Genomic DNA, 24149 nt, shown 5'->3' on the forward strand with positions numbered 1-24149 from the left:
TAATGAAATAGTAGCAAAATATCTGCACATTTGATAGTTATGGGAAGTCTATATTTGTTTACTCTCTTCATTGATTCTTAACATAAATTCACAGATTAATAGTCAAAACGCCATGCAAGTTAATGAATATCCAGCCCGGGGATGTGAAATGAAAGCGAAATGAATATCTAAACTGATATTTTTATCTAGAAACTTTTATTTCCTTTTCAGAGGCTAAGGTATAAAATGATGAAGGCAAGCTGGGGAAGAAGAAATTGCTTGGAGAAAGCTGGAAATGGCCATTGAAAAACGAGGAGTCTGTCTGGGAGGCTTCTGGTTTCTCCTCACGTGAGGCAACTAATCATTATTGGTTGGTGGGACTTCCGGGAAAGAAATTTCATGTTTCTTTTAGAGAATGAGTACCTAGTCTGCCAGGGGAAGCTGAGAGAAGATTTTTCTGCACTTGCTTTCTCAAAAGCACTTTTAGTGCAGAAGAAGCAGAAAGTAGAATATTGGACAATCATTTTCTTAATTCCATCTCTGTTTTCATATCTATAGTCCCATGGTATTATATCCATGTTTAGGTACTATTGAAAATCACCATCTTTTTTTTTTTTTTTTTTTTTTTGCTTTGAATAAAGCCTGTATTTACCTGGTCCAATCACTTCCAGGGGCAGCTGATACCTAATGATTAGTTTAATTACCACAGGTAAAATCTGAGATTTCAGCAAGTACCAGGTACTGTCAACAACTCTGTGATGTTTTCTGAACCACCATTGATGCTTGATTTGGAGAGATCTTCAATCCTCTACCTCTCAGCCTGTAGAGGTACAGGCCAGTGACTGCACAGATGATCACTAGGTGGCGCTGTGGACCCACTGAGGAAGCTGCTGGCACTGCTTCCAAAAGTAACTGCAAAGAGAGCTCTGGTTTGGAGCCCACAGTAGGCTATTATCTGTGGAACCAGATATAGTACTGGCTCAGGAGACACAGAACAGAGCAGGGATGGACAGTCATATTTGCAAACCCACTGTGCAGCAGCACAGGCAGGTTAAACTGTAGTCTTGGCAATCTAAAACCATCGAGAGCAAGGAGGGAAGAGGACAGCAACTGCCTCAGAAAAGCATGAAGGGAACTTCCCCACACCCAGCCCTATTTCAGCACAGCCATTTCTCCTTCTGTTAAGCGGGCTGAGCCTAAAGGCAGAAGGGCACAGTCAGCAGCGCATATCCAAGAGTACAGACTCTTGCTTTCTCATCAAAAAGACCAGCATCCTGAGAAGAAGGATGTGTAACGCTGCCCTCCCTGACTCTGCCTGGGGCACCACCCTGCTCTCTTGGGTTGCTGTCTTTCTCCTGGGAACAAGTAAGTCCTGAGTGCTGGCACAACTGCTCCTGAGCTCCTTTATTGCTGCTGCTGCTGCTGCTGCTGCTGCTGCTGCTGCTGCTGCTGCTGCTGCATAGAGCTTCTCTTTCTCTAAATGCTCACCTCTGTCTTCTTCCTCTGCAGGTTCAGCAAATTCTGAGGTCATCCAGTCTCCAAGACACATAATCAAAGAAAAGGGAGGAAGGTCCATTCTGAAATGTATTCCCATCTCTGGGCATAACAACGTGGTTTGGTACCAACAGACTCAGGGTCAGGAACTAAAGTTCCTCATTCAGCATTATGAAAAAACAGAGGGAGAAAAAGGATTACTACCCAGCAGATTCTCAGTCCAGCAGTTCAATGACTATCACTCTGAGATGAATATGAGTGCCTTGGAGCTGGAGGACTCTGCCGTGTACTTCTGTGCCAGCTCTCTCCACAGCCTTACAGAGCTACTGACTTTCTGTAATGTAATCTTCCTGCCCCATCTGGTGATTTACTGGAGAGGGGTTGGGCAATGCCACGAAGGCTTAGCCATGGCCTAGAAATGATTTTATCTCTGTGCTAATCCCTTTATGGTCTACCAGAGCTAACATAGATAGTCCCAAACACTGAGGTTGGCCCCAAGCCTGCCAGATGTTCTTATCTGTCTGCCAATACATTTCAGTTCCTAGGCAGATGCAGGGAACCTCATTCTGTGCTGCCCTAGGCCACATATTTTATGACAAGGGTAAATGTTAACATGCCCATTTTGAAGATAAAGATTTCTAGACATTTCAGTAAAATTCAGATTTGAAACCATACACCTCTTTGCCTTTAAAGACATCATTTTGAATTTTCTTGGTGTTCCCCAGTTTGGGTTACACACACACACACAAGAGAGAGAGAGAGAGAGAGAGAGAGAGAGAGAGAGAAAGCAGCTTGGTCCCTTGTGTTACAGGACATGCTGAGCTTAGTTTGTGTGGGGTGGGATCCTGACAGCTTTAGATGTATTATTATATTAAGCCAGATAGTGTTTATCTTGAAAGTCAAGATGAAGCTTATATTTTCAACAAAAGGAAATTTGCTCCTCAATGAACTATAAATTAAAAAGGAATAAAAAGAAGGCATTTATTGTAGGTACCGAGACCTGCAAGGCTTGTGACGCCAATACAAGCGACAATTAAGACAATGTATAGGTCTGTTGCCAAGGCAACAGCTGCCATTTACCCAGAATTCCATAGCCCACCTTTACCTGTAATTACGTCACCACTGATATATAACCGGGCAGCGCTTCTTCCTTGTTCTCTTTTTTCTTTTCTCTTTCTCTCTTTCCTTCCCTCCTGCTACCCCTTCCCCATCTTAAATAAAGTCCCACGTGGAACTGTTTGGCCTGGTGTATCTCATTGCATCCCACGTCTCCATTGCATCCCCACGACCCGCGTGGTGTGTGCGCGAGCGTGTGCACCGAGCAGACAGGACATTTTGTGCAGAAACCAACATTTATGCAGATGGTTCTATCTCCAATGAAATCAGGGTATTTTCCAGAAAACTACCATTAGTGGTAGATCAGAACTTATTTTGGAAATGTTCCTAAGAGCTATGAAATTTCATGCTCCACATTCCAACCATCTAAGTCTAGAATAGAAATTGCCATTTTCTAGACCTGACTCAACCATGGAAATGGCCTCATTTGTTAGTGGCTCTAGGTTTCTGGGGATGAACCAAGCTTTGGGCATGGAGGACAATGTTCTTTTTGGGATGGCCAGACCCTGTTGCCAGCTTCTTCATATGGGAGCTTGGCTGACCCCTTTTTATCTCTGCTTCTGGGTGTGAGTCCTTTCTCACCAGGGCAGGATTATGTAAAGTGTCCACCAAAATCACAAAAGGATGCATGGACACAGAAAAGAGGCTTGGTACTAAGAAATTACCTACATAGGGAGTAGCTGAGAAATGCTTTACCTAGAAAGGAACCTGTACTGCCCTACATGTTAGCAAAGTTATGACAAAAGTGATACAAGAGCTTTGGATGACTATAATAAAATTCCTAGGGACACTACATGCACCAGGTGGGCACATTACTGGGCAAACCACTTACTCATATTACTAATGGGAATTTCCTTTTGAGAGGAAACACAGGAACAAAGATGTGGGCTCATAACCATAGCCTTACCTGAAACAAAGGGAGAATTTCTATGAATGAGGACAAAATGAAGGCTGAGTCTAGAAAATAGGGCTGTGTCCCTGAATTGGTGTGAGAGATCTTAAAGCAAATGTTCATATTGCAATGATTTCAACCTTGATGCTTTTTAAGCTTTCAGGATGTCACATAGTTGTTGTAGCAATAGTCTGGACTGACATTTTTTTGGGTGGGAGGGATTAGGTATATTATTTATTTACACTTCATATGTTGTCCCCTTTCCTGCTTCCCCCTTCCCCGAAAATCCCATAAGCCATCTCCCCTTTCCCAATCAACCCACCCCACTTTCCTGTCCTGGTATTCCTCTACACTACAGCATCAAGTCTTCCCAAGACCAAGGGCCTTTCTCCCATTTGGTGTCCAACAAGGTCATCCTCTGCTGCCAATGTGTTTGGAGCCATGGGTAACTCCATGTGTACTCTTTGGTTGATGGTTTTGTCCCTGGGAGCTCTAGGAGTACTTGGTAACTCATATTGTTGTTCCTCTGGTCAGCCAGCACTTGTGGGCACCCACTGTGACCTCCTCTAGTCCATTGTTCTCAAAGAATAGCAGCCCAGAGACCTGACCACCAGCCTCCAGCAGAACTAGCAGAACCAGTTTCCAGCCTTCAGGGGAGGGGCATGGCCTGCCTTTTTATCTTTGGAGAGATGCATTAAAGGTTGAGTCTTTCCTGAGCAAGAAATCATGCCTGTATCTAGGCGTTTTCTCTCGCCACCCTGTTCTTCTTATCCCCATCTCTCCTTCCTGAGAACCCGCAGTTAGCATGTAGCTGCAGGTGGCTACAACTTACAATAGTGCCTGACTTTTGTAACTGTATGTAGGATGCATTCCTGGGTGGGGTAGTCCCTGGATGGTCTTTCCCTCAGACTCTGCTCAACCTTTTGTCTTTGTATCTCCTTCTGTGGGTTTTTCCTCCTCTTTCTACAAAGGATCCAAGGATACATACTTTGTTCTTCCTCCTTCTTGGGCATCATTTGATATGCAAATTGTGTCTTGGGTATTCCAAGCTTCTAGGCTAACATCTACTTTATCAGTGAGTGCATACCATGAGTGTTATTTTGTGATTGGGTTACCTCACTCAGGATGATATTCTCCAGTTCCACCCATTTGTTTAAGAATTTCATGAATTCATTGTTTTTAATGGCTGAATAGTACTCCATTTTGTATATATACCACATTTTCTGTATCCATTCCTCCATGGAGGGACATCTGGGTTCTTTCCAGCTTCTGGCCATTATAAATAGAACTGCTATGAACATAGTGGAACATGCATCCTTATTACATGCTGGGGAATCTTCTGGGTATATACCCAGAAGTGATATAGCAGGGTCCTCTGGTAGTATTATGCCCAGTTTTCTGAGGAACCACCAGACTGATTTCCAGAGTGGTTTTACTTTCATTCAAGTATTTAGGCAAAGTGAAGAATCAGAACCCTCATAGAATGCAGCATTTTGTGATGAAGAAGCTGAGATCACAGAAGTACCAACAATTAAAACAACATAAAATAAGGAATTGTATCCTATTAAGAATAAAATAAGCCTAATATGTTGACAAAAATCAGAAAAAGAGAATACACAATATAAATACAATACAAGCCATAAATTCTTTCTGTTCAGAGCTGATAATTTGTGTGTTTACACTACAAATGTTATTGTACAGTTCGACTATGAGATGATAATTAATAGTTGAATTGTCTGTAGAGAAGGGATGTGGTTTGTTAACTGTGCTGCTCAAACATTTGTTGGAGACAGTGACATCACTAAGTCACTGAAAGCCACAGCTCTGGTTTCCCAAATGGTGCTGGACTATACAAGAACTTGCCTTGGTCCTGAGATGGGCTCCAGGCTCTTCGTAGTGGTTTTGAGTCTCCTGTGTGCAAGTGAGTGCTGGTCAGGCCAAGTGTGCTTCTTTCCCCTGAATTCCCTGAATTTTGCTTAGATGACATCATTAGGCTTTGTCTTTCTCTATTACAGATCTCATGGAGGCTGCAGTCACCCAAAGCCCAAGAAACAAGGTGACAATAACAGGAAAAAATGTGACATTCAGCTGTCACCAGACAAATAACCACAACTACATGTACTGGTATCGGCAGGACATAGGGCATGGACTGAGGCTGATCCATTACTCAATTAGTGCTGGCAGCCATGAAAAAGGAGATGTCCCCAGTGGATACAAGGTCTCCAGACCAAGCCAAGAAGATTTCTACCTCATGATAGAATTGGCTTCTCCCTCTCAGACATCTATGTACTTCTGTGCCAGCAGTGATGCACAGCGGTGTGTGGCTTCTTCCCCTCTGCACAGAAAGTAAATTCGGAAAACAAGTTGCCTGTGGGTTTCAGGAAGTCCCTGCTTCTCGAGGAGTCACTGAGCTCTGACAAACTAGAAACCTTATAGCATGGGTTTCTATCTGCCTGAAGGCCATTCTCTCTTTTTTGAAAAGCATGTTCTTTCATTGAAAAAGAAAGTAAAAACATTTTATGATAAAATTGAAGATTTACATGGAAAATATTTCTGATAAGATAGAAGAAATAAAACACATTATAGATAGAAGAAATATAGAAAACCACATTACATTGTCAGTTTTCATGGAAAATTAAAGAGTAAAGTGGTAGATATATAAAACATTGCTAAATTAATTGAAAAATGAAATAGAAACATCTTATGATAGAATTGAAGATTTACATGGAAAATATTTCTGATAAAATTGTAGAAAAATATAGAAAAATATGTTAAAAATTGAAGATTATCATGGAAAATTTTATATAGATATAATAATGATAGGCATAAAAGTATTCCTAAGTTGATTAAAAGTGGAATTATAAACATTTTCTGATAAAGTTGAAGATTTACATGGAAAATATTTCTGATAAAATTGAAGAAATATACAGAACAACATGTTAAAATTGAAGATTATCATGGAAATTACATAAAATGGTAGGCACAAAAATAATTCTAAGTTGATTAAAAGTGGAATTATAAACATGTTCAGGTAAAATTGAAGACTTACATGGAAAACATTTCTGATAAAATTCAAAAAATATATCGACAAAGACATTAAAATTTACTATTTCATGGAAAATTATACAGATAAAATGGTAGATATAAAAAACCTTTCTAAATTAACTGAAGGTGGAATTGAAAATATTTTGTGATAAAATCAGAGATTTTCATGGAAAACATTTCTGGTAAAATTGAAGAAATATATAGAAAACATGTTAAATTTTAAGATTTTCATGAAAAATAATGCAGATAAAATGGTAGACAAAAAATTACTAAATTAATTGAAAGAGGAATTACTAGCGGAACTACATTTCTGCTAGTCTATGTCTTTTCATTGGTGAATTGGATCCATTGATGTTAAGAGATATTAAGGAATAGTGATTGTTGTTTCCTGTTATTTTTGATATTATTTTTATGTTTGTGTGGGTATCTCCTTTTTGGGTTTGCTGGAAGATTACTTTTTTGCTTTTTCTAGGGTGTAGTTTTCCTCCTTGTGTTGGTGTTTTCTATCTATTATCCTTTGTAGGGCTGGATTTGTGAACAGATATTATATAAATTTGGTTTTATCATGGAATATCTTGCTTTCTCCTTCTATGGTGATTCAGAGTTTTGCTGGGTATAGTAGTCTGGGCTGTCATTTGTGTTCTCTTAAGGTCTGTATGAGACCTGTCCAAGATCTTCTAGCTTTCATCATCTCTGGTGAGATGTCTGGTGTAATTCTGATAGGTTTGCCTTTATAAGTTACTTGCCCTTTTCCCCTTACTGCTTTTAATATTCTTTCTTTGTTTAGTGCATTTGGCATTTTGGTTGTTATGTTCCGGGAGGACTTTCTGGTCTGGTCCAGTTCTGAAGGTTTCCTGTATGTTCATGGGCATCTCTTTCTTTAGGTTAGGAAAGTTTTCTTCTATAATTTTGTTGAAGATATTTACTGGCCCTTTAAGTTAGAAATCTTCACTCTCTTCTATACCTATAATCCTTAGGTTTGATCTTCTTATTGTGTTCTGGATTTCCTGGATGTTTTACACGCCTTTGTATTTTGCATTTTCTTTGATTGTTAAGTCAATATTTTCTATGGTATCTTCAGTACCTGAGATTCTTCTATCTCTTGTATTCTGTTGTTGATGCTTTCATCTATGACTCCTGATTTCTTTCCAAGGCTTTATATCTCCAAAGATGTCTCGCTTTGTGATTTCTTTATAGTTTCTACTTCCACTTTTAGATCCTGGATGGTTTTATTCAGTTCCTTCACTTGATTGTTTGTGTTTTCCTGTAATTCTTTAAGGGATTTTTGTATTTCCTCTTTAAGAGCTTCTGCCTGTTGACCATGATCTTCTGTATTTCTTTAAGGGATTTTTGTGTTTCCTCTTTAAGGGCTTTTACCTGTTGACCCATGTTTTCCTGTATTTCTTTAAGGGAGTTATTTAAGTCTTTCTTGAAGCCCTCTATCAGCATTATGGGATATGATTTTAAATCCAACTCTTGCTTTTCTGGTGTATTGGGGTATCTAGGATTTGCAGTGGTGGAAGAACCGGGTTCTGATGTTACCTTGGTTTCTGTTGGTAGGGTTCTTGTGCTTGTCTTTTGCCATCTGGTTATCTCTGGTGCTAGTTGGTCTTGCTGTCTCTGGCTGGAGCTTGTCCCTCCTGTGGGGCTGCAAGCCTATGTCAGTTCTCTTGGGAGACCAACTCTCTTCTGTCATGGTCTGCGCACAGAAGACTGTGTTGCTGCATGACTCCCTCATGCAAATGGCAGACTGAAGACCTCTATCCCAGCTGCTCCACTGATCATATGCCCTGTGAGCTCCTAGATGTTCCCCTCCAGAGAGGTGGAGATCTCACCTCTGTGCTCAGAAGTGAAAGTGTTTGTGGGAGATCACTCAGTGCTACTGGGAGATCACTCTCTCCTGGCCAGCTATACATAGAAGGTTGTGGAGTTGCCTGGCCCCCTGGTGCAAATGGCAGCGGGGGTCCTGGCCGCTCTACTGATTGATTGTATGCCCTGTGTGCTCCTAGCTGTTCCCCTCCAGAGAGAAGGTGGAGATCTCACCTCCATGCTCAGAAGTGAAAGAACCACTGGGAGATCACTCTCTTCTGGTGGGCAGTACACAGAAGGCTCTGGCGCTGCCTGGCTCCCTGGTGCAAATGGTGGCAGGACAACTTCTGTCCCAGATGCTCCGCGAAGGTCATTCTAACAACTTTTCACGGATGGTTGTTTTATTTGCACTTCTTGTTTCTGCAAGACAAGAATTAATTTTTAAGAAGACAGTATTTTTCTTTATAATAGTCTTGGCCAGCCTGGGACTAGTATTGTAGACAAAACTGGCCTGAAAGTCACAGAGATCTGCCTGCCTCTCTCTCTCTAGTGTGATATATTTAAAGGCTTGTGCAATCACATCTGGCTTAAACTGAATCTTTACTTGAAGTTTCTGATGATGCTTTGGATAATCTCACAGCCATCATTTCAGTCCTGATAGCCTTCAATCAACTCTTCTACCATTTTATTATTCAACTGAGTCCCTTACATGATCTCTTTCCAGCCCATGTTCACTCTATAGGTCAGTAGCCTCTTTTTTTGTATACATCAAGAGCCCATAACTTTGCATGTCATTTTCCTTCACTCACCGGTGTCATCATCCTTTAATCAATATGCCCTAATGTTTTCTTCATCATCTAAATGTATCTACATTCAAGTACTTTTTCATATATGTTGTGGTATTTTCTATTCTGAAGATTATTTTTCCCTAGGACATTTCTTCTGCATGGAAGACATCTTTCCCTCTTCTTTCTAGATCTCTTCTCCCAGTGAAAATTTATTTCAGGTTTGATTACTTTTCTTTCACCTTTTTAAGGTTTCAATTTAATAACATTATTTCCTCCTTCAGTTCTAACTCTAACATTTCACATGTTTTGCTCCCCCTTCATATTCATGGCTTCTTTTTCTTATATTATTCTTATTATTGGTTTGATTTTTGTATGTGTGGTATGAATAAACAAATAAATGCAATCTATAAGCTCCATTTATTGCTAATGGATTGTGTATTTTTTAGGGCTACCCACTTGTGATTAGGCAACCATATAGAGTATTTATCTTGGGGAAGGATAATAGACCCTCTCTCAGTAGTCTTTAATTGCTGGGAAAAAAATGCTGGCAGAGTTACCATGCCAGATTTCAAAACATATATCATTCTTTTTCTGTATATTATTGAATTTATAAATAAAAATATCATATTCTCTTGCTATAATGTGTGAATAACTTGTGCCAGTCAGTGATAATTGGAAAACTTCTCCTTAAGCCACACTGCATTTTACATAATGAACAGTAAAACAGAGTTAGCATGGAGTCTGGAGATTTGTATGATGTTTACCTTTCTGGCATCATGACAAATCTAAGAATATAAATGAAGAAGGTATATTTTAATTTTTGCCTCAGTGTTTCAAAGGTTTTGATCTATGTATATATGGACCTGTTGTTTTGGCCCTGTGGTTTTACAGAACAGACTGGCAGAAAAAAAAAAAGTTGCAGAGCTGAGCTGCCCATCACATGACCAACAAGAAGAAAGAGGGGTAAGGATAGATAGATGGATAGATAGGTAGGTAACTAGATAAATAGACAGATGATAGATAGGTAGGTAGAGAGAGAGAGAGAGAGAGAGAGAGAGAGAGAGAGAGAAGGAGAGAGAGAGAAGGAGAGGGAGAGAGAGAGAGAGAGAGAAGGAGAGGGAGAGAGAGAGAGAGAGAGAAGGAGAGGGAGAGAGAGAGAGAGAGAGGTCTTTTAACTGCATTTCTGTTGTGGTTTTCTTTGGGTTTTGTCTGGTTTTGAAAAATGATGATCCTTTCAAACTGTTCTCATTACCAAGGGAAAAATTTGATATTTGAGTGCATTAATAGGAGCTGCAAACTCTGTGAAGATTTCTGGACTACTCCAGATGCCTTATTTTGAGAGCTCCCTCCTCTATCATAGTCAGTAGAGGTACAATACAGTGGCTGCACATTAGGGGGCACTGCTGATCTGTTGGTGTGAGTTGTGGGCAGTGGTAAACAAGATGGAAACAGAGCTTTGATATGCCTCCCATAGAAGGGTATTAGTTGTGGGTCCAGAAACAGTGTTGGCTCAGGAAGCACAGGGCTGGGAGATGAAGTCAATCATCTGTACACACACACTGTGTCATCACAGGGAATATGAATTGTACACTTAAACTGTAGTCTTGGCAATCAAAAACTCTCTGAAGCTAAAAGAGAAGAAAACAACTGGCTCAGAGAAAAGCATGAAGAAGTCCCCATACCCAGCCCTATTTATTCAGCACAGTCATCTCCCCTTCTATTGAGAAGGGAAAGGGCTGAGACTAGGCCTAATACTACAGAGAGCTTATGGGAGTAACCATATCAGCAGATCACAGACCTCAGAATCTGACATCACAGGCAATGAGATAAAAGGAGAGAGAAAGGAGGAACTGACTTGTGCTTTCTGACCAAAGAGATCAGTATCCTGAGAAGAAGGATGTGTAACACTGCCCTCCTAGACTCTGCCTGGGGCACCACCTTGCTCTCTTGGGTTGCTGTCTTTCTACTGGGAATAAGTAAGTCCTGAGTGCAGGAAAGACTACTCCTAAGCTCCTTTATTGCTGCTGCTGCTGCTGCTGCTGCTGCTGCTGCTGCATAGAGCTACTCTTTTTCTAGATGCTCACCCTGTCTCCTTCCTCTGCAGGTTCAGCAAATTCTGAGGTCGTCCAATCTCCACGACACATAATCAAAGAAAAGGGAGGAAGGTCCATTCTGAAATGTATTCCCATCTCTGGGCATCTCAGTGTGGCCTGGTACCAACAGACTCAGGGGCAGGAACTAACGTTCCTCATTCAGCATTATGACAAAATGGAGAGAGACAAAGGAAATCTGCCGAGCAGATTCTTAGTCCAGCAGTTCAATGACTATCACTCTGAGATAAACATGAGTGCCTTGGAAATGGAGGACTCTGCTGTGTACTTCTGTGCCAGCTCTCTCCACAGCCTTACAGAGCTACTGACTTTCTGTAACTTAATCTTTCTGTTCCAGCTGGTGATGTGCTAGAGAGGGGTTGGCTCATGCCACAAAACCATAGCCAAGGACTAGAAATGCTTCTAGCTTGTTACTAATCCTCAGATTGCCTAGTTGAGCACACACAGACCATTCCTAAACATTGGGCTGGGCCAAGGCCCTCCAGCTATTCTCAGATCTCTGCTAATACCTTCCAGCCCATAGGCAATGGCAAGAGACTCTGCTCTTTCATGGCCATAGGCAACATGTTTTAAGACAAGAATAGGATTTAAATATACCACATCAATAAGAATCAGTAGCCTATGAAGTTTTACAACATTTTTTGTTTAAGAACATAAAGACTAGGATTGAAAAGTACATCTCTGTATCTTCTAAGTCAAGGCTTTGAATTTTCTTGCTGTTACTCAGTTTGTGTAAAAAATATATAGCAGCTCACAGTTTTCTTGTATTCTAAGATCAGTTGGATTCAATGTATATGTGTGTGTGTGTGTGTGCATGTGTGTGTGTATGTGTGTTTGGGGAGATAATAGATTATAGATGTATAATATTAAGCCAGATAATGCTTGTTTTTCATAGTTTCAAGGTGAGATTTACATTTTCAACAAAGAAAATTTGCTAGTTAAAAGGAGATAGTTACACAAATTCTATTATCCCCAATGAAATCAGAGTATTGTTCAGATGATTAACATTACTGGTGGATCATACCTTATTTTGAAATGATCCTACAAGCTATGAAATTTAATGTTCTCTGCTCTAAACACCTAAGTATTAAATAGAAAGTGCTTTTTCCTTAGACTGACTCTGTCATGGGTAATGGCCTTCTTTTTGGTGGCTCTTGATCTCTAGGAACTAGCCAAGCTTTGGGCGTGGAAGACAATATCCTTTCTTGGAAGGTCAGATCCTGTTCCCACCTTCTTCATATGGATTCTGTTCTGAACACCCCTCTCCCCTTTGTCTTTATTTCTGCTTTTGAGTCCTTCCCCACCAGGGCAGGGTTATAGAAAGTTCCCATCAAAGCCCCACCAGGATGTGTGGCCACAGAAAGGAGGCTTCATCCTGAGTTAGTTAAGTAGGAAGTAGCTGAGATATGCTTTATCTAGGAAGGAAACTTTACTGCCATTGAATAGAAGTGTTTCATGTTATTAAAGTTATGACAAAGGTGAGGCAAGAACTTTTGAATGATTTTGGTACAATTATCTTGAACCCTATAGGCACCAGACATTACCTGGAAGATGCTCACTCACAATGATCAAGGGGTTTCTGCTTGACAGAAAATACAGTGGCAAAGTCTGAAGTCCAACAGTTACAGTGTCACCCGAAACAACGGGAGAATTTCTATCATTGAGGATAGACTGAGGATAGACTGAACTTAAAATGAACTGAGGTTAGACTAAAATTACAGTGAACAGCTTGAGTTCTTGAATAGGTTAGAGAGTTCTTAAAACCATTGTCCAAACTGTAATAACCTCAGCCTTGGTGCTTCGTAAGTTTACTGGGTGTCAAGCAGTCTTTGTAGCCACAGATACCACTGAAAGTTTTCTTCGGGAATTAGGCAATGTGAAGAATTTGTTGAAACCTCACAAAATGCATGGAACATATTGTGAGGGTGCAACTGAGATCACAGAGGCAACAAAATTGAAAACATAAGGAACATGAAAATATAAGGAATTGTATCCTATTAGGAATAAGTCTAATATGTTGACTAAAATCAGAGAAAGAGTGCATGCACATATAAATACAAACAAGCCATAAGTTTTTTTCTGTTCTGGGCTGATGCTTTGTGTGCATATACTACAAATATTGCTGTATAGTCCAACTATGATATTATAATAAATAGTAGACTTGTTTGTGTAAAGAAGGGTGTGGCATGTTAACTGTGCAGCTCAAGTGTTTATTGGAGACAGTGACATCACTGAGTCACTGAAAGTCCCAGCTCTAGTTTCCCAAGCAGGGCTGGAACATACGAGAGCCTGCCTTGGTCCAAGATGGACTCCAGGCTCTTCTTCATGGTCTCTAGTCTCCTGTGTTCAAGTGAGTGCTGGTCAGGCCATGGGTATGCTTCTCTCTGCAGAATTCCAAGTGTTCTTGCTAAGATGACATCATCATGTTTTGTCTTTCTTTATTGCAGAACATATGGAGGCTGCAGTCACCCAAAGCCCAAGAAACAAGCTGACAGTAACAGGAGGAAAGGTGACATTGAGCTGTCATCAGACTAATAACCACAACAACATGTACTGGTATCGGCAGGACATGGGGCATGGGCTGAGACTGATCCATTTGTCATACGGTGCTGGTGCTGACAGCACTGAGAAAGGAGATGTCCCTGATGGGTTCAAGGCCTCCAGACCAAGTCTAAAGAACTTCTCCCTTATTCTGGAGTCAGCATCCCTGTCTCAGACATCACTATACTTCTGTGCCAGCAGTGATGCACAGTGATGTGTGACTTCCTCCCCTCTGCACAGAAAGGTATTTAGGAGCACGAAGTACCTGTGTGCCCTAGGTAGTCCCTGCCTCTCTAAGAGTTACTGAACTCTGACAAACTAGGAACCTTACAACAAAAATCTCACCCTGACTGGAGGCCACTCTCACACTTTTTCATAGGTGATTTTCTCCTCTCTGGATTTTTTATTTCAGAGAGTGAAATCCTAATTACCATGTCTATACCTGTGATCTCTTCAACCCTTGCTAGGGGGTCAATTATGTGACCTCTTTTCTGGCTATATTAAATCTATTGGCCAGCAGCTCCTTTAAAAAAAAAAAAGAACAATGGCCGTGAGGTCCTATATCATTAGTCATTGTACTACCAGCCTTTATCCTTCCATGGTTCATTCCACTTAAATTTATCTGCAGTCAGTACTTACTCCTATGTGTTGTGCTGTTTTTGACCTTGAGATATTTTTCCTAGGACAATTCTTGTATTCTAAAGACATACCTTGCCCTCTTATTTCTGGAACTCTGTTTCCCTTGGAAATGTACTTCAGAAAGAATTTTCTTTATCGTTTTTAAGTTGTTAGTTTAGTTGCATTGTTTCTTCCCCTACTTCTCCCTCTATTTTCCTGCCTCTCCCACGTTAAAATTCATGATCTCTTATTCTTTAGTTATTTTAATTTTTTGTGTTTGTGGTGTGAATATGAATAAGTATATGAATGCAGCCAACCGTGTCTGTTTAGTATTGCTTTTACTATATATAATTTTGCTTGATCACTTGTGTTTGGAAAGCCTTTTAAGGGATGCATCTTGTGTGGAGGACTAATTCCCTATGTCTCAGAAAAAAAATTTGGAGTGCTTACCATTCCAGATATCAAGTTATTTAACTCCTTTTCCACAATTTGCTGAATTTACAAATTTAAGTATCATATACTTTTGTTAAAATGTGTCAGTAACTTGACTCAATAGGTTGTAATTGGGTAGACGACAGTAGCAGGAAGGTGCTCATTCACACTGGATTTTACACTGGTATCATGACAGGACTGAGAAAATTAAAAAAAAAAAAAGGGTGTGTTTTCCTCAGTGTTTCAAACCTTTGTTCTATTATTATTTGCATGTTGCTGGGCCTGTGATGTGGCAGAACAGCCTGACAGGAAGAACATGGCAGAGCTGAGCTGCATATCATGAGAGTCAGTAAGGAAGGAAGGAGGGAGTGAGGAGGATCCAATGCCCTTTCTAATATAAACTTATCCATTGATTATTCATTCCTGATATCAAAGTCTTCATTATCTACCCTTTCTTAAAGCTCTTTGTCTGAACACTGTGTAGAAACTAAACCTTTCATATGTGGATCTTTATGGAATACATAATATATATAAAATAAATAAGCACTATTTTGCCTCATAATATGGCACAATGTCCCTAAATATACTTCTTATAAAAAAAGATAAAGAATATTTTATTAACACAAAAGGTAACTCAGGAAATATAACAGTGCTCATCTAAATTGTCAAGTCACAGAAGAGCAAATAGAAATTACCACAAAACATTAATTTTTAGTTGTCATTTAGAAATAAAGCATCAGCAGCTGAAGTTATGAGACCTGAATTCAAGATTACTAGATAGGAATATTTTCTAAAGAATTACAATACAGAATGTGTGTTGAACTCTGGACAGCCAGGAACTGTCTCATGCCATAGAAGAAACATACAGCTACAACAAAAATCCCTTCACAGGCAGCTTTGTGACAAACACTGCTTCTGTACGTTACCAACACATCTGCTTTAATTGTGTTCTTTTTCTTTAAGTGTCTCCCTGGAGGATTCAGTTTCTTTTGTCATTTGGAAATCATTTGAAATGTAAATAAAAAATATATCAAATGAAAAAGAAAGATAGTCTTTCTTTGTTCCCCTCTAAAGCCTTATTATTGTAATGAAATAAATGATAACAAAAGTTTATTTTGCTTGTGCATGAGGTATACTTCTTTATGCCTTGAATCTGTGAAATGAAATTTGCCGATTAACAGACAAAAAACTATGGAAGGTAACTGCATTTATGGAGATATCAAAATGAAAGAAAAAAATTAAACACCTACATGCATGCTGAAATTTTTATTCCCTCATCACAGGCTGAGTGCAGGGTAATATGAGTAAACTGAGGAAGAATAAAATATTTGGTGGAAAGCTGAGTATGTCCTTAAGAGACTGTTGGTAGACTGAGAATTCTCTTTGGACATCATATGGGTATCCAGTGTCTCCTCCTGTGGTGAAACATAATCCTCTCTGATTTGTAGGACACCCAGGGAGGGCCTCACATATATCTTTGGTAGTCTCTGTGTGTTTTCTACCAGGGGAAGAGTTCTATGCTTCCATGGAAAAAAACTTTTTTCTATACTTGCTTTTGCACCTTTAGTTCAAAAGAAATAAAAAGTAGCAAATCAGTATACTGAACTGCCATTTTCTAAACTATATCACAGTTTAATATTTATAACTGTGGTATTTTACACATATTCATTGTGTTGTTCAACCATCATTATATTTCCCAAACAGTTTTCATCTGTAGCCCATTAAACAGTAACTATTTCTTTATTAAGACTCTGATATTGCCTATTTTAGCAAGTTTATATTTAGAATTATAATATTTTTCTTTTTGTGTCTTATTTTTCACTTAGCATGTGTATTGTTACATTTTGATGTGTATAAGAACTTAACTTATTTTAATATTTTATCATATTTACATATTTTCTACTTTTACTTAATTTAATGTTGTGTCCATCCCAAAATTATGTATCTTACATTTTTGTAATTATATATCACACATTTCCATTCTTCTAAGTTATATATCTGTCTTTGTCAAAGCCTAAAAGAGCAACAACTATCTGCTAGGAATATCTCTGATTTCTATTTCTCAATGATGAGCTCATTGCAGAATAAACCTATAAAAATGTATTAGTAAGAAAACTATGGTATATGGAAGACCAAAACATAAAATATACTGTTCAGCATCTAATAAAAATTTACAGCTATTCTAAGAAGCAGGAAAATAGAACTTGTCACTAGGAGAAAAATCAATCACTAGGAACCAAGCTATTTCTGATGAATTGACTGGCAGTGACATTGAACAGTGTAATTGCAGCACATTGAAGAGTTTGTAGAAATGAAAGATACAGTATAAATCCCAACCTAACTCCTAGACGTGAAATTGTGTTTGTGATGGAAATGCCCTAAATGTATGTAGCAGTATATCGGAGGCTCCAGAAGAAAGGACAAATGAATTTAGAAATGATATTCATAAGGAAACATGGAGAAAATGAGGAAAGGGCATAGGTGAACTGAATATAACTACAAAGAATCAAAAATGCAATCCTAATTCACTTAAAATTTTAATATATAAACTTCTTTAAGACTTGCTTGGTGCCTAAAACAATAATTCCCACATTCTACCCTTCCAGTCTTTCCCTTCCTTAGACTAGTTTATTTTTCAAAAGGCTTAGAAGACTTCTCTACTGACAGAATTCACAGTCTGTGTATCATAAAAATTCACTTAGGCTAAAGAGTGTTTTGCCCAAGTCCACTCCTTCTAAAAGCTTCTGATACTGAGTCTATATCTCTCTCAATACTGTGATAAGAATTCGAGATTATTCTTTCTTAAATGAGTTTCCTTTAGGTCTCTCTGATTGGGACAGATAACATTTGAGACTTTGGTGGGCAAACTGTATCTGGCAACAGCTCTGTGGTATGCTCTGGCTCACCACAGATGTCTGATTTTGAGAGCTTCTAGCCTTAACCATACCTTGTAGGAGTATAGCCCAGTAATTCCACAGTGGTCACTAGAGGGCACCGAAGAACCGTCTAGGAAGTTTCTGGTATCTCTTCAGATGGTGGATGTAGGCAGAGCTTTGGTTTGGAGGCACCGTAGGGTATTGGCTGCAGAACCAGCAACAGTGTTGGCTCAGGAGGCTCAGAGCAGAGCAGGGGTAGTCATAGATGAACATTAACTATTCTTCAGCATGGATAGCATAAACTGTAGATTTGAATTGTAGTATTAGCAACCCAAAGCCTCCAAAGCTAGGTAGAGAAAAGAAAACAACTGGCTCAGAGAAAAGCATGAAACGGACTTCCCATACCCAACCCTATTGATTCAGCACAGCCATTTCCCCTTCCAAGAAGCAGGCTGGACCTAAAGTGGGTAGGGTATAGCCAGCAGAGTATGCTGTGTACAGAGAGCCCATGGGAGTGAACAAGATCACTGACTCAGAACCTGACATCACAGGCAGCAAGATGATGGGAGGAGAGAGAAAGGAGGAGCTGACTCCTGATCTCTCACCAAGGGAACCAGCATGCTGAGAAGAAGCATGCATTACACTGCCCTCCCTGACTCTGCCTGGGGCACCACCCTGCTTTCTTGGGTTGCTGTCTTTCTCCTGGGAACAAGTAAGTCCTGAGGGCAGGTGAGACTGCTCCTGATTTCCTTTACTGCTGCTGCTGGTGGTGCACAGACCTACTCTTTCTCTAGATGCTCACCCCTGTCTCCTTCCTTCACAGGGTCAGCAAATTCTGAGGTTGTCCAGTCTCCAAGACACATAACCAAAGAAAAGGGAGAAAGGTTCATTCTGAAATGTATTCCCACCTCTGAACATAGCATTGTGGTCTGGTACCAACAGACTCAGGGGCAGGAACTAAAGTTCCTCATTCAGCATTCTGAGAAAGGCAAGGGAGAGAAAGGAAACATGCCTGATCGATTTTTAGTCCAACAGTTCAATGACTATTACTCTGAGATTAACCTGAGTGCCTTGGAGCTGGAGGGCTCTGCTGTGTACTTCTGTGCCAGTTCACCACAGCCTACAAAGCTACTGGCTTTCTGTGCCTTCATCTTCCAGTCCTAGCTGATGATACATAAGAGGGGTTGAGAGATACCACATAGTCTTATCCAAGGTCCAGAAATGCTCCTAGTTCTATAACAATTCCCCCCATCGCCTAGATAAACCCACACTCGTGCTCCTAACCACTGGGGTTGGCCCTAAGCTCTCCAGATGTTCTTATATCTCTGCCAATACTTTGCAGCTTTCAGCCAGTGGTAGCAATTCTAGTCTGTGCTGGAGTGTAGGCATCAAAGCTACATGTTATAAAACAAGGGTAGAAATCAGTGTATCCATTTGCAGATGAAGATTTCTATATGTTGCTTTATAGCTAGGCATCAATAGCTCGAAATTTTGCAACATTTCATGTTTAATAGTATGAACACTAGGATTGAAACCTACATCTCTTTCCTTTCTAAATCAAAGCATGACTTTCTATAGTCTACTTTTTGTCAAAAATGTAGCTGCTCACTGTCTATCAGCTGAGCTGTGTGTGTGTGTGTGTGTGTGTGTGTGTGTGTATCTGAATGGGAGAGGGTGACAAATCTAAGTTACAGATGTATAATATTAAGTCAGATCATGCTTGCCTTGTCACAGTTTGAAGATGCTGTTAACAACAGAAAATTTGCTATTCAACAATTAAAAATCAATTGAACAGGGATGAAAATATAATTATACAAATCATACTCTCTTCCAATGAAATGAAAGTATTGTTCAGAAGACTAACATAACTGGTAGAGCATGCTTTGGTTTAAAATGAGGATAAGAGTCATGAGATTTTATGTTTCCTACTCCAAACATGTAAGTGCTTCTTTCTTGGCCTGACTCAACCATGGGCAATGACTTCCTTTGTTGGTAGCTCATGGTCTCTGAAGATCAGCCAAACTTTAGGTATAGAACACAATGTCTTTTCAGGTACAACCTGCCCCTACTGCCATCTTCTTCATATGGGAACTCTGTTGACCCCCTCTGTCTCTGCTTCTGCTTGTGAGTCCTTTCTCACCAGGGCACAGTTATAGAAAGTTGCCACCAGGATGTGTTGACATAGAAAGGGGGCTTCATACTGAGATATTATCTGTGTAGGAAGTAACTGAGCTATGCTTCACCTAGGAAGGAAGCTTTACTGCCATTGAGTAGAGGTAAGTGTTCATATTAGCAAAGTCATGAGAAAGGTGATACGAGAGTTTTGGCTGATTTTGGTACAATTCCCTGGGACCCTAGAGGCACCAGACCTGCATATTGCCTGGTGAACAGCTCTTTCACATTGCTGCAGGGGTTTCTTCTTGACAGAAAGCACGATGACAAAAACTTATGTCTGCTATTCAAGCCTCTCCTGAAACAAATAGAGAATTCCGATCAATAAAGAGACATGGGGAGCTAAGCCTAGAAGTTAGATCTTGTATCCCAGAAGAGGTTGAGAGATCTTAAAACAATTGTTCAAATTATACTGACCACAGCTATGGTGCTTTATAAGCTTGCTGTGTGTCAAGCAGTCTTTATAGCCACTGGTAGCACTGAAAGTTTTCTTCAAATATTTAGCCAAAGTAAAGAATTAGAAGAAACCTCATAGAACTCAGCATGTTTTGAGGGTGCAGCTGAGGCTACAGTAATAGTAAAGATTGAAACCATATAAAATAAGCAGTAGAATCATAGTAGGAATAAGATCATATGCTGGAAAAAATCAGAGAAAGAGCAAATGCATTTAGAAATAAAAAAATACCCTTTCCCATCTGAGTTGGTAATTATTGTATGTTCGCTTTAAAATTGTTGTATAACACAACTATGAGGCTATGATTAAAAATCTGCTTGCTTATCTCAAGAGGTGGTGGAGTGTCTTAACTGTGCAGCTCTAGCATTTGTTATATACAGTGACATCACTAAGTCACCAAAAGCCCCAGCTCTAGTTTCCCAAGCAGGACTGGAACATTCGAGAACCTGCCTTGGTCCTGAGATGGGTTCCAGGCTCGTCTTTGTGGTCTTGAGTCTCCTGTGTGCAAGTGAGTGTGGTCAGGCCACTGGTGTGCTTCCGTTTCTTAGAATTCCTAAGTCTTTTTGCTAAGATCAGGCTTTGGCTTTCTTTATTACAGAACACATGGAAGCTGCAGTCATCCAAAGCCCAAGGAACAAGATGGCAGTATCAGGAGAAAAGGTGACATTGAACTGTAACCAGACTGATAACCACAGCTATATGTACTGGTATCGACAGGACATGGGGCATGGGCTGAGGCTGCTCTATTACTCATATGGTGCTGACAACACTGTGAAAGGAGATGATCCCGATGGTTACAAGGTCTCCAGACCACGCCAAGAAGACTTCTCTCTCATTCTGGAGTCGGCTTCCCTCTCTCAGACAGCTGTATATTTCTGTGCCAGCAGTGATACACAGCAATGTGTGGCTTCCTTCCCTCTGCACACAAAGCAAATAGGGAAACTAACTGTCTGTGTACCCCCAGAAAGTCTCTGCCTCTGTAAGGGCCACTGAGCTCTGACAAACTAGGAACCTCAGAGCATGAGTCTCAGCCTTCCTGAAGGTCATTCTGACCTATTTTTTAAGGAGATATCCAGAACTTGCTTCTGTTTTCTGAGAGTGAAATGAACCATTAGTTCAAGGTCATGATCATTTTTGATAATCTCACAGCCACCATCTCCCACCCTGTGGTCTTCAGTGACCACTTCAATCACTTTACTACCCAACTGAAAATCTTATACAATCTCTTCTCTGGATGCTTTTACTCTGTAAATCAGTAGCCCCTTTGTTCTTCAGGACAGTAGCCTGTAAGTTCCTTTGCCTTTTTCTTCACCCATCTGAATCATCAGCTTTTACCCAGAATTTCCTGGTTCTTTCCTTTCTAGCTAAACTTGTCTACATTTAGTCACTTCCTCATTTGTAGTGTACTGTTTTGCATTCTGAATATATTTTTCCCTGGACATTTCTTCTGTATTATAGATATGTCTTTCCCTTTTGTTTTTGTATCTATTTTTTTTTAAAAATATATATTACATAGTAGCATTTTTTCTCTTTATAGGGAGGGGGGAACGGGGAGAGGGGAAAGCACTTGGAATGTAAACAAAGAATATAGAAAATAAATAAATAAAATTTATATAAAAAAAACAACTGAAAGATGTAGAAACACTATTAAGTTTCCAATGGACTAATGGATGTATTACAAAATTAAGTAAACATTACATTTTGATAAGAAAGAAAAACAATGAAAAAAATTTAATTCTGTCATCTTGTTTCTATCACCCTTTCTTTGCCTCCTACCCCTAACATACTCTTCTCTTTTTTCAAATTAATTTTAAGTTGTGTGTGTGTGTTCTGTGAATAAATACGTAAGTATAACCTGATAAGTATGGTTAGTGTTACTTCCATGTATATTTTTTATGTTTTGGCATGTAAGATTAGATAACATTGTAAAGGACTCATCCAGGTGGAAACTAATTCCCCTACTCTCTGCAGTCTTTAATTTCTTCAAGAAAAAACATGCTGGGGGGATTGTCATGAAGATTCCATGATATATTACTTTTTCCAGGCTTTGAGGAATTTAGAAATAATTGCAACTGGTTTTCTTTTTAAAACATATAAGAACTTTGGCTCCATGGGTGGCGCTTGGTATTTTACAGAATGGATAATAAAACTGAGTCAACATTGAATGTGGAGATATGCATGATGGTCACCTTTCAAGCATTGTAACAGGTCTGAGAAAATAAAGGAAAAATGTGTATTTTTGATTTTGAGTCAGTGTTTCAAAGGTTTTGGTTTATGATGAATTGCACCTATTATTTTCTTCCCACTTTCCCTCCTTTCTGAAGTTGTCTCCATCACTCAATGCCCTTTCTAATATAAACCAATGCATGGATTAGCCATTGGTGATATCAAAGCCTTCATCATGTAATATATCTGGAAGATCTTTCTCTGAATGAACACTCAAGCCTTTAATATGAGAATGTTTGGGGGACACCTAACATCTAAACCAAATAAGTACTATTTTGCATTGTAATATACCTAAACATAATAAACCTACCTAACATACCTAAATATAATTCTTATTCCAAAGAAAAATACTACTATTAACAAAAAAGGTAACCGAGGAAACACAACAATGTTCCTCCTAAGTTTTCAAGGCACAGAAGAGTAAATTGAAATTACCAGAGAATATTGATTTTTCTTTTTATTGCTACTTAGAAATAAAGCATCAGCAGCTGAAGTGATGAGACTTGATTTCAAGCTTACCAGATAGGAACATTTTCTAAAGAGTTACAATACAGAATGTGCATGGAGTTGTCGACTGCCAGAACTGTCTTATACCATAGAAGAAAATTATAGCCACACCAGGAAACCCTTCACAGGATGCTTTCTGATAAACACCACTCCTGCTAGTTTCCAATGCATCTGACCTACTTGCATTCTTCCCTTTAAGTATCTCCATGGAGGACTCAGCTGTTGATATTTACTTACCTTTTTTTTAAATCATCTTGACATACTCTTTATCTTTTTTTTTACTTTTTAATCATCATAATTAAAACATGGTAACATAAAAATTTTACTTTTACAGTTGTATGGGAGGATATATTTGTTTGGACTCTCTGATTTGAGTCCATGAAATAAATTCATAGATTAACAGGCAAAAAGCTATTCAAGCTAATTGCATACCTTCATTTTCAAATGAAAAGAAAATGAAATCTAACACTGGTATCTGGAAAATTCTATTCCCTCTTCACTGACTAAGGTAGATGCAGGTGAGTTGGGGAAAAATATATTGTTTTGGGTAAGGCTGAACATGTCCTTGAAAGAATGGGGAGAAAAGCTGTGTGAGCACAGTGAGGACTTTTCCAGAGTCTCCTCCTGTTGTGGTACAGCTTAATCCTCCCCAGTTGGGGGTCTCTCAGAGAGGGCCTCACAGGTTTCTTTTGGAGAATCTGCATTTAGTCTACCAGGGAAAGCTGAGAAAAAAATTTTTCCTACTTTAGCTCATCTCCAAGTCCAGAAGAGCAGAAAACAAAGTAACGCAGAGGACCAACTTTTCTGAAACAAGTCGCTGTTTTTATATCTGTAACTTAGTCATTTTACACATATTCTTTGTGTTGGAGGTCAATCATTGACATGTTTCTCCCAAAGTTTTTATCTGTAACCCTTTAAGCAGGAGCTATTCTTCCATCTTACCCATAATCTTGCTTATTATAGGAAGTTTATGTGTAGAAGTATATTTCTTTCTCTTTGACTCTGACTTCTCTCACTTAGCATAAGTATCACAACTTGACTTCATGGTATTAAAATTGTACATTTTCTAACTCCCATCACTTTATGGAT

At 39.3% G+C, this 24149-nt stretch overlaps 5 gene segments (V, D, J or C); all 5 read left to right on the top strand.

The window, feature by feature from the left end:
- The first annotated feature begins 889 nt into the window (after nucleotides 1-889).
- On the top strand, nucleotides 890-2214 carry LOC127678533 (T cell receptor beta variable 13-like). The segment is given in 2 exon segments: nucleotides 890-1344; nucleotides 1489-2214. Coding segments are annotated over 2 exon segments (480 nt in total).
- Nucleotides 2215-5277: 3063 nt separating this feature from the next.
- LOC127678536 (T-cell receptor beta chain V region C5-like) lies at nucleotides 5278-6016 on the top strand. The segment is given in 2 exon segments: nucleotides 5278-5402; nucleotides 5497-6016. Coding segments are annotated over 2 exon segments (420 nt in total).
- A 4940-nt stretch (nucleotides 6017-10956) lies between these two features.
- On the top strand, nucleotides 10957-12446 carry LOC127678535 (T cell receptor beta variable 13-like). The segment is given in 2 exon segments: nucleotides 10957-11099; nucleotides 11228-12446. Coding segments are annotated over 2 exon segments (438 nt in total).
- A 1092-nt stretch (nucleotides 12447-13538) lies between these two features.
- LOC127677890 (T-cell receptor beta chain V region C5-like) lies at nucleotides 13539-13989 on the top strand. The segment is given in 2 exon segments: nucleotides 13539-13584; nucleotides 13682-13989. Coding segments are annotated over 2 exon segments (354 nt in total).
- A 6736-nt stretch (nucleotides 13990-20725) lies between these two features.
- Nucleotides 20726-22576, top strand: LOC127678532 (T-cell receptor beta chain V region C5-like). The segment is given in 2 exon segments: nucleotides 20726-20835; nucleotides 20926-22576. Coding segments are annotated over 2 exon segments (441 nt in total).
- The last annotated feature ends 1573 nt before the right edge of the window (nucleotides 22577-24149 follow it).

Source organism: Apodemus sylvaticus, chromosome 2, assembly GCF_947179515.1.
Source record: "Apodemus sylvaticus chromosome 2, mApoSyl1.1, whole genome shotgun sequence".
NCBI lineage: Eukaryota > Metazoa > Chordata > Mammalia > Rodentia > Muridae > Apodemus > Apodemus sylvaticus.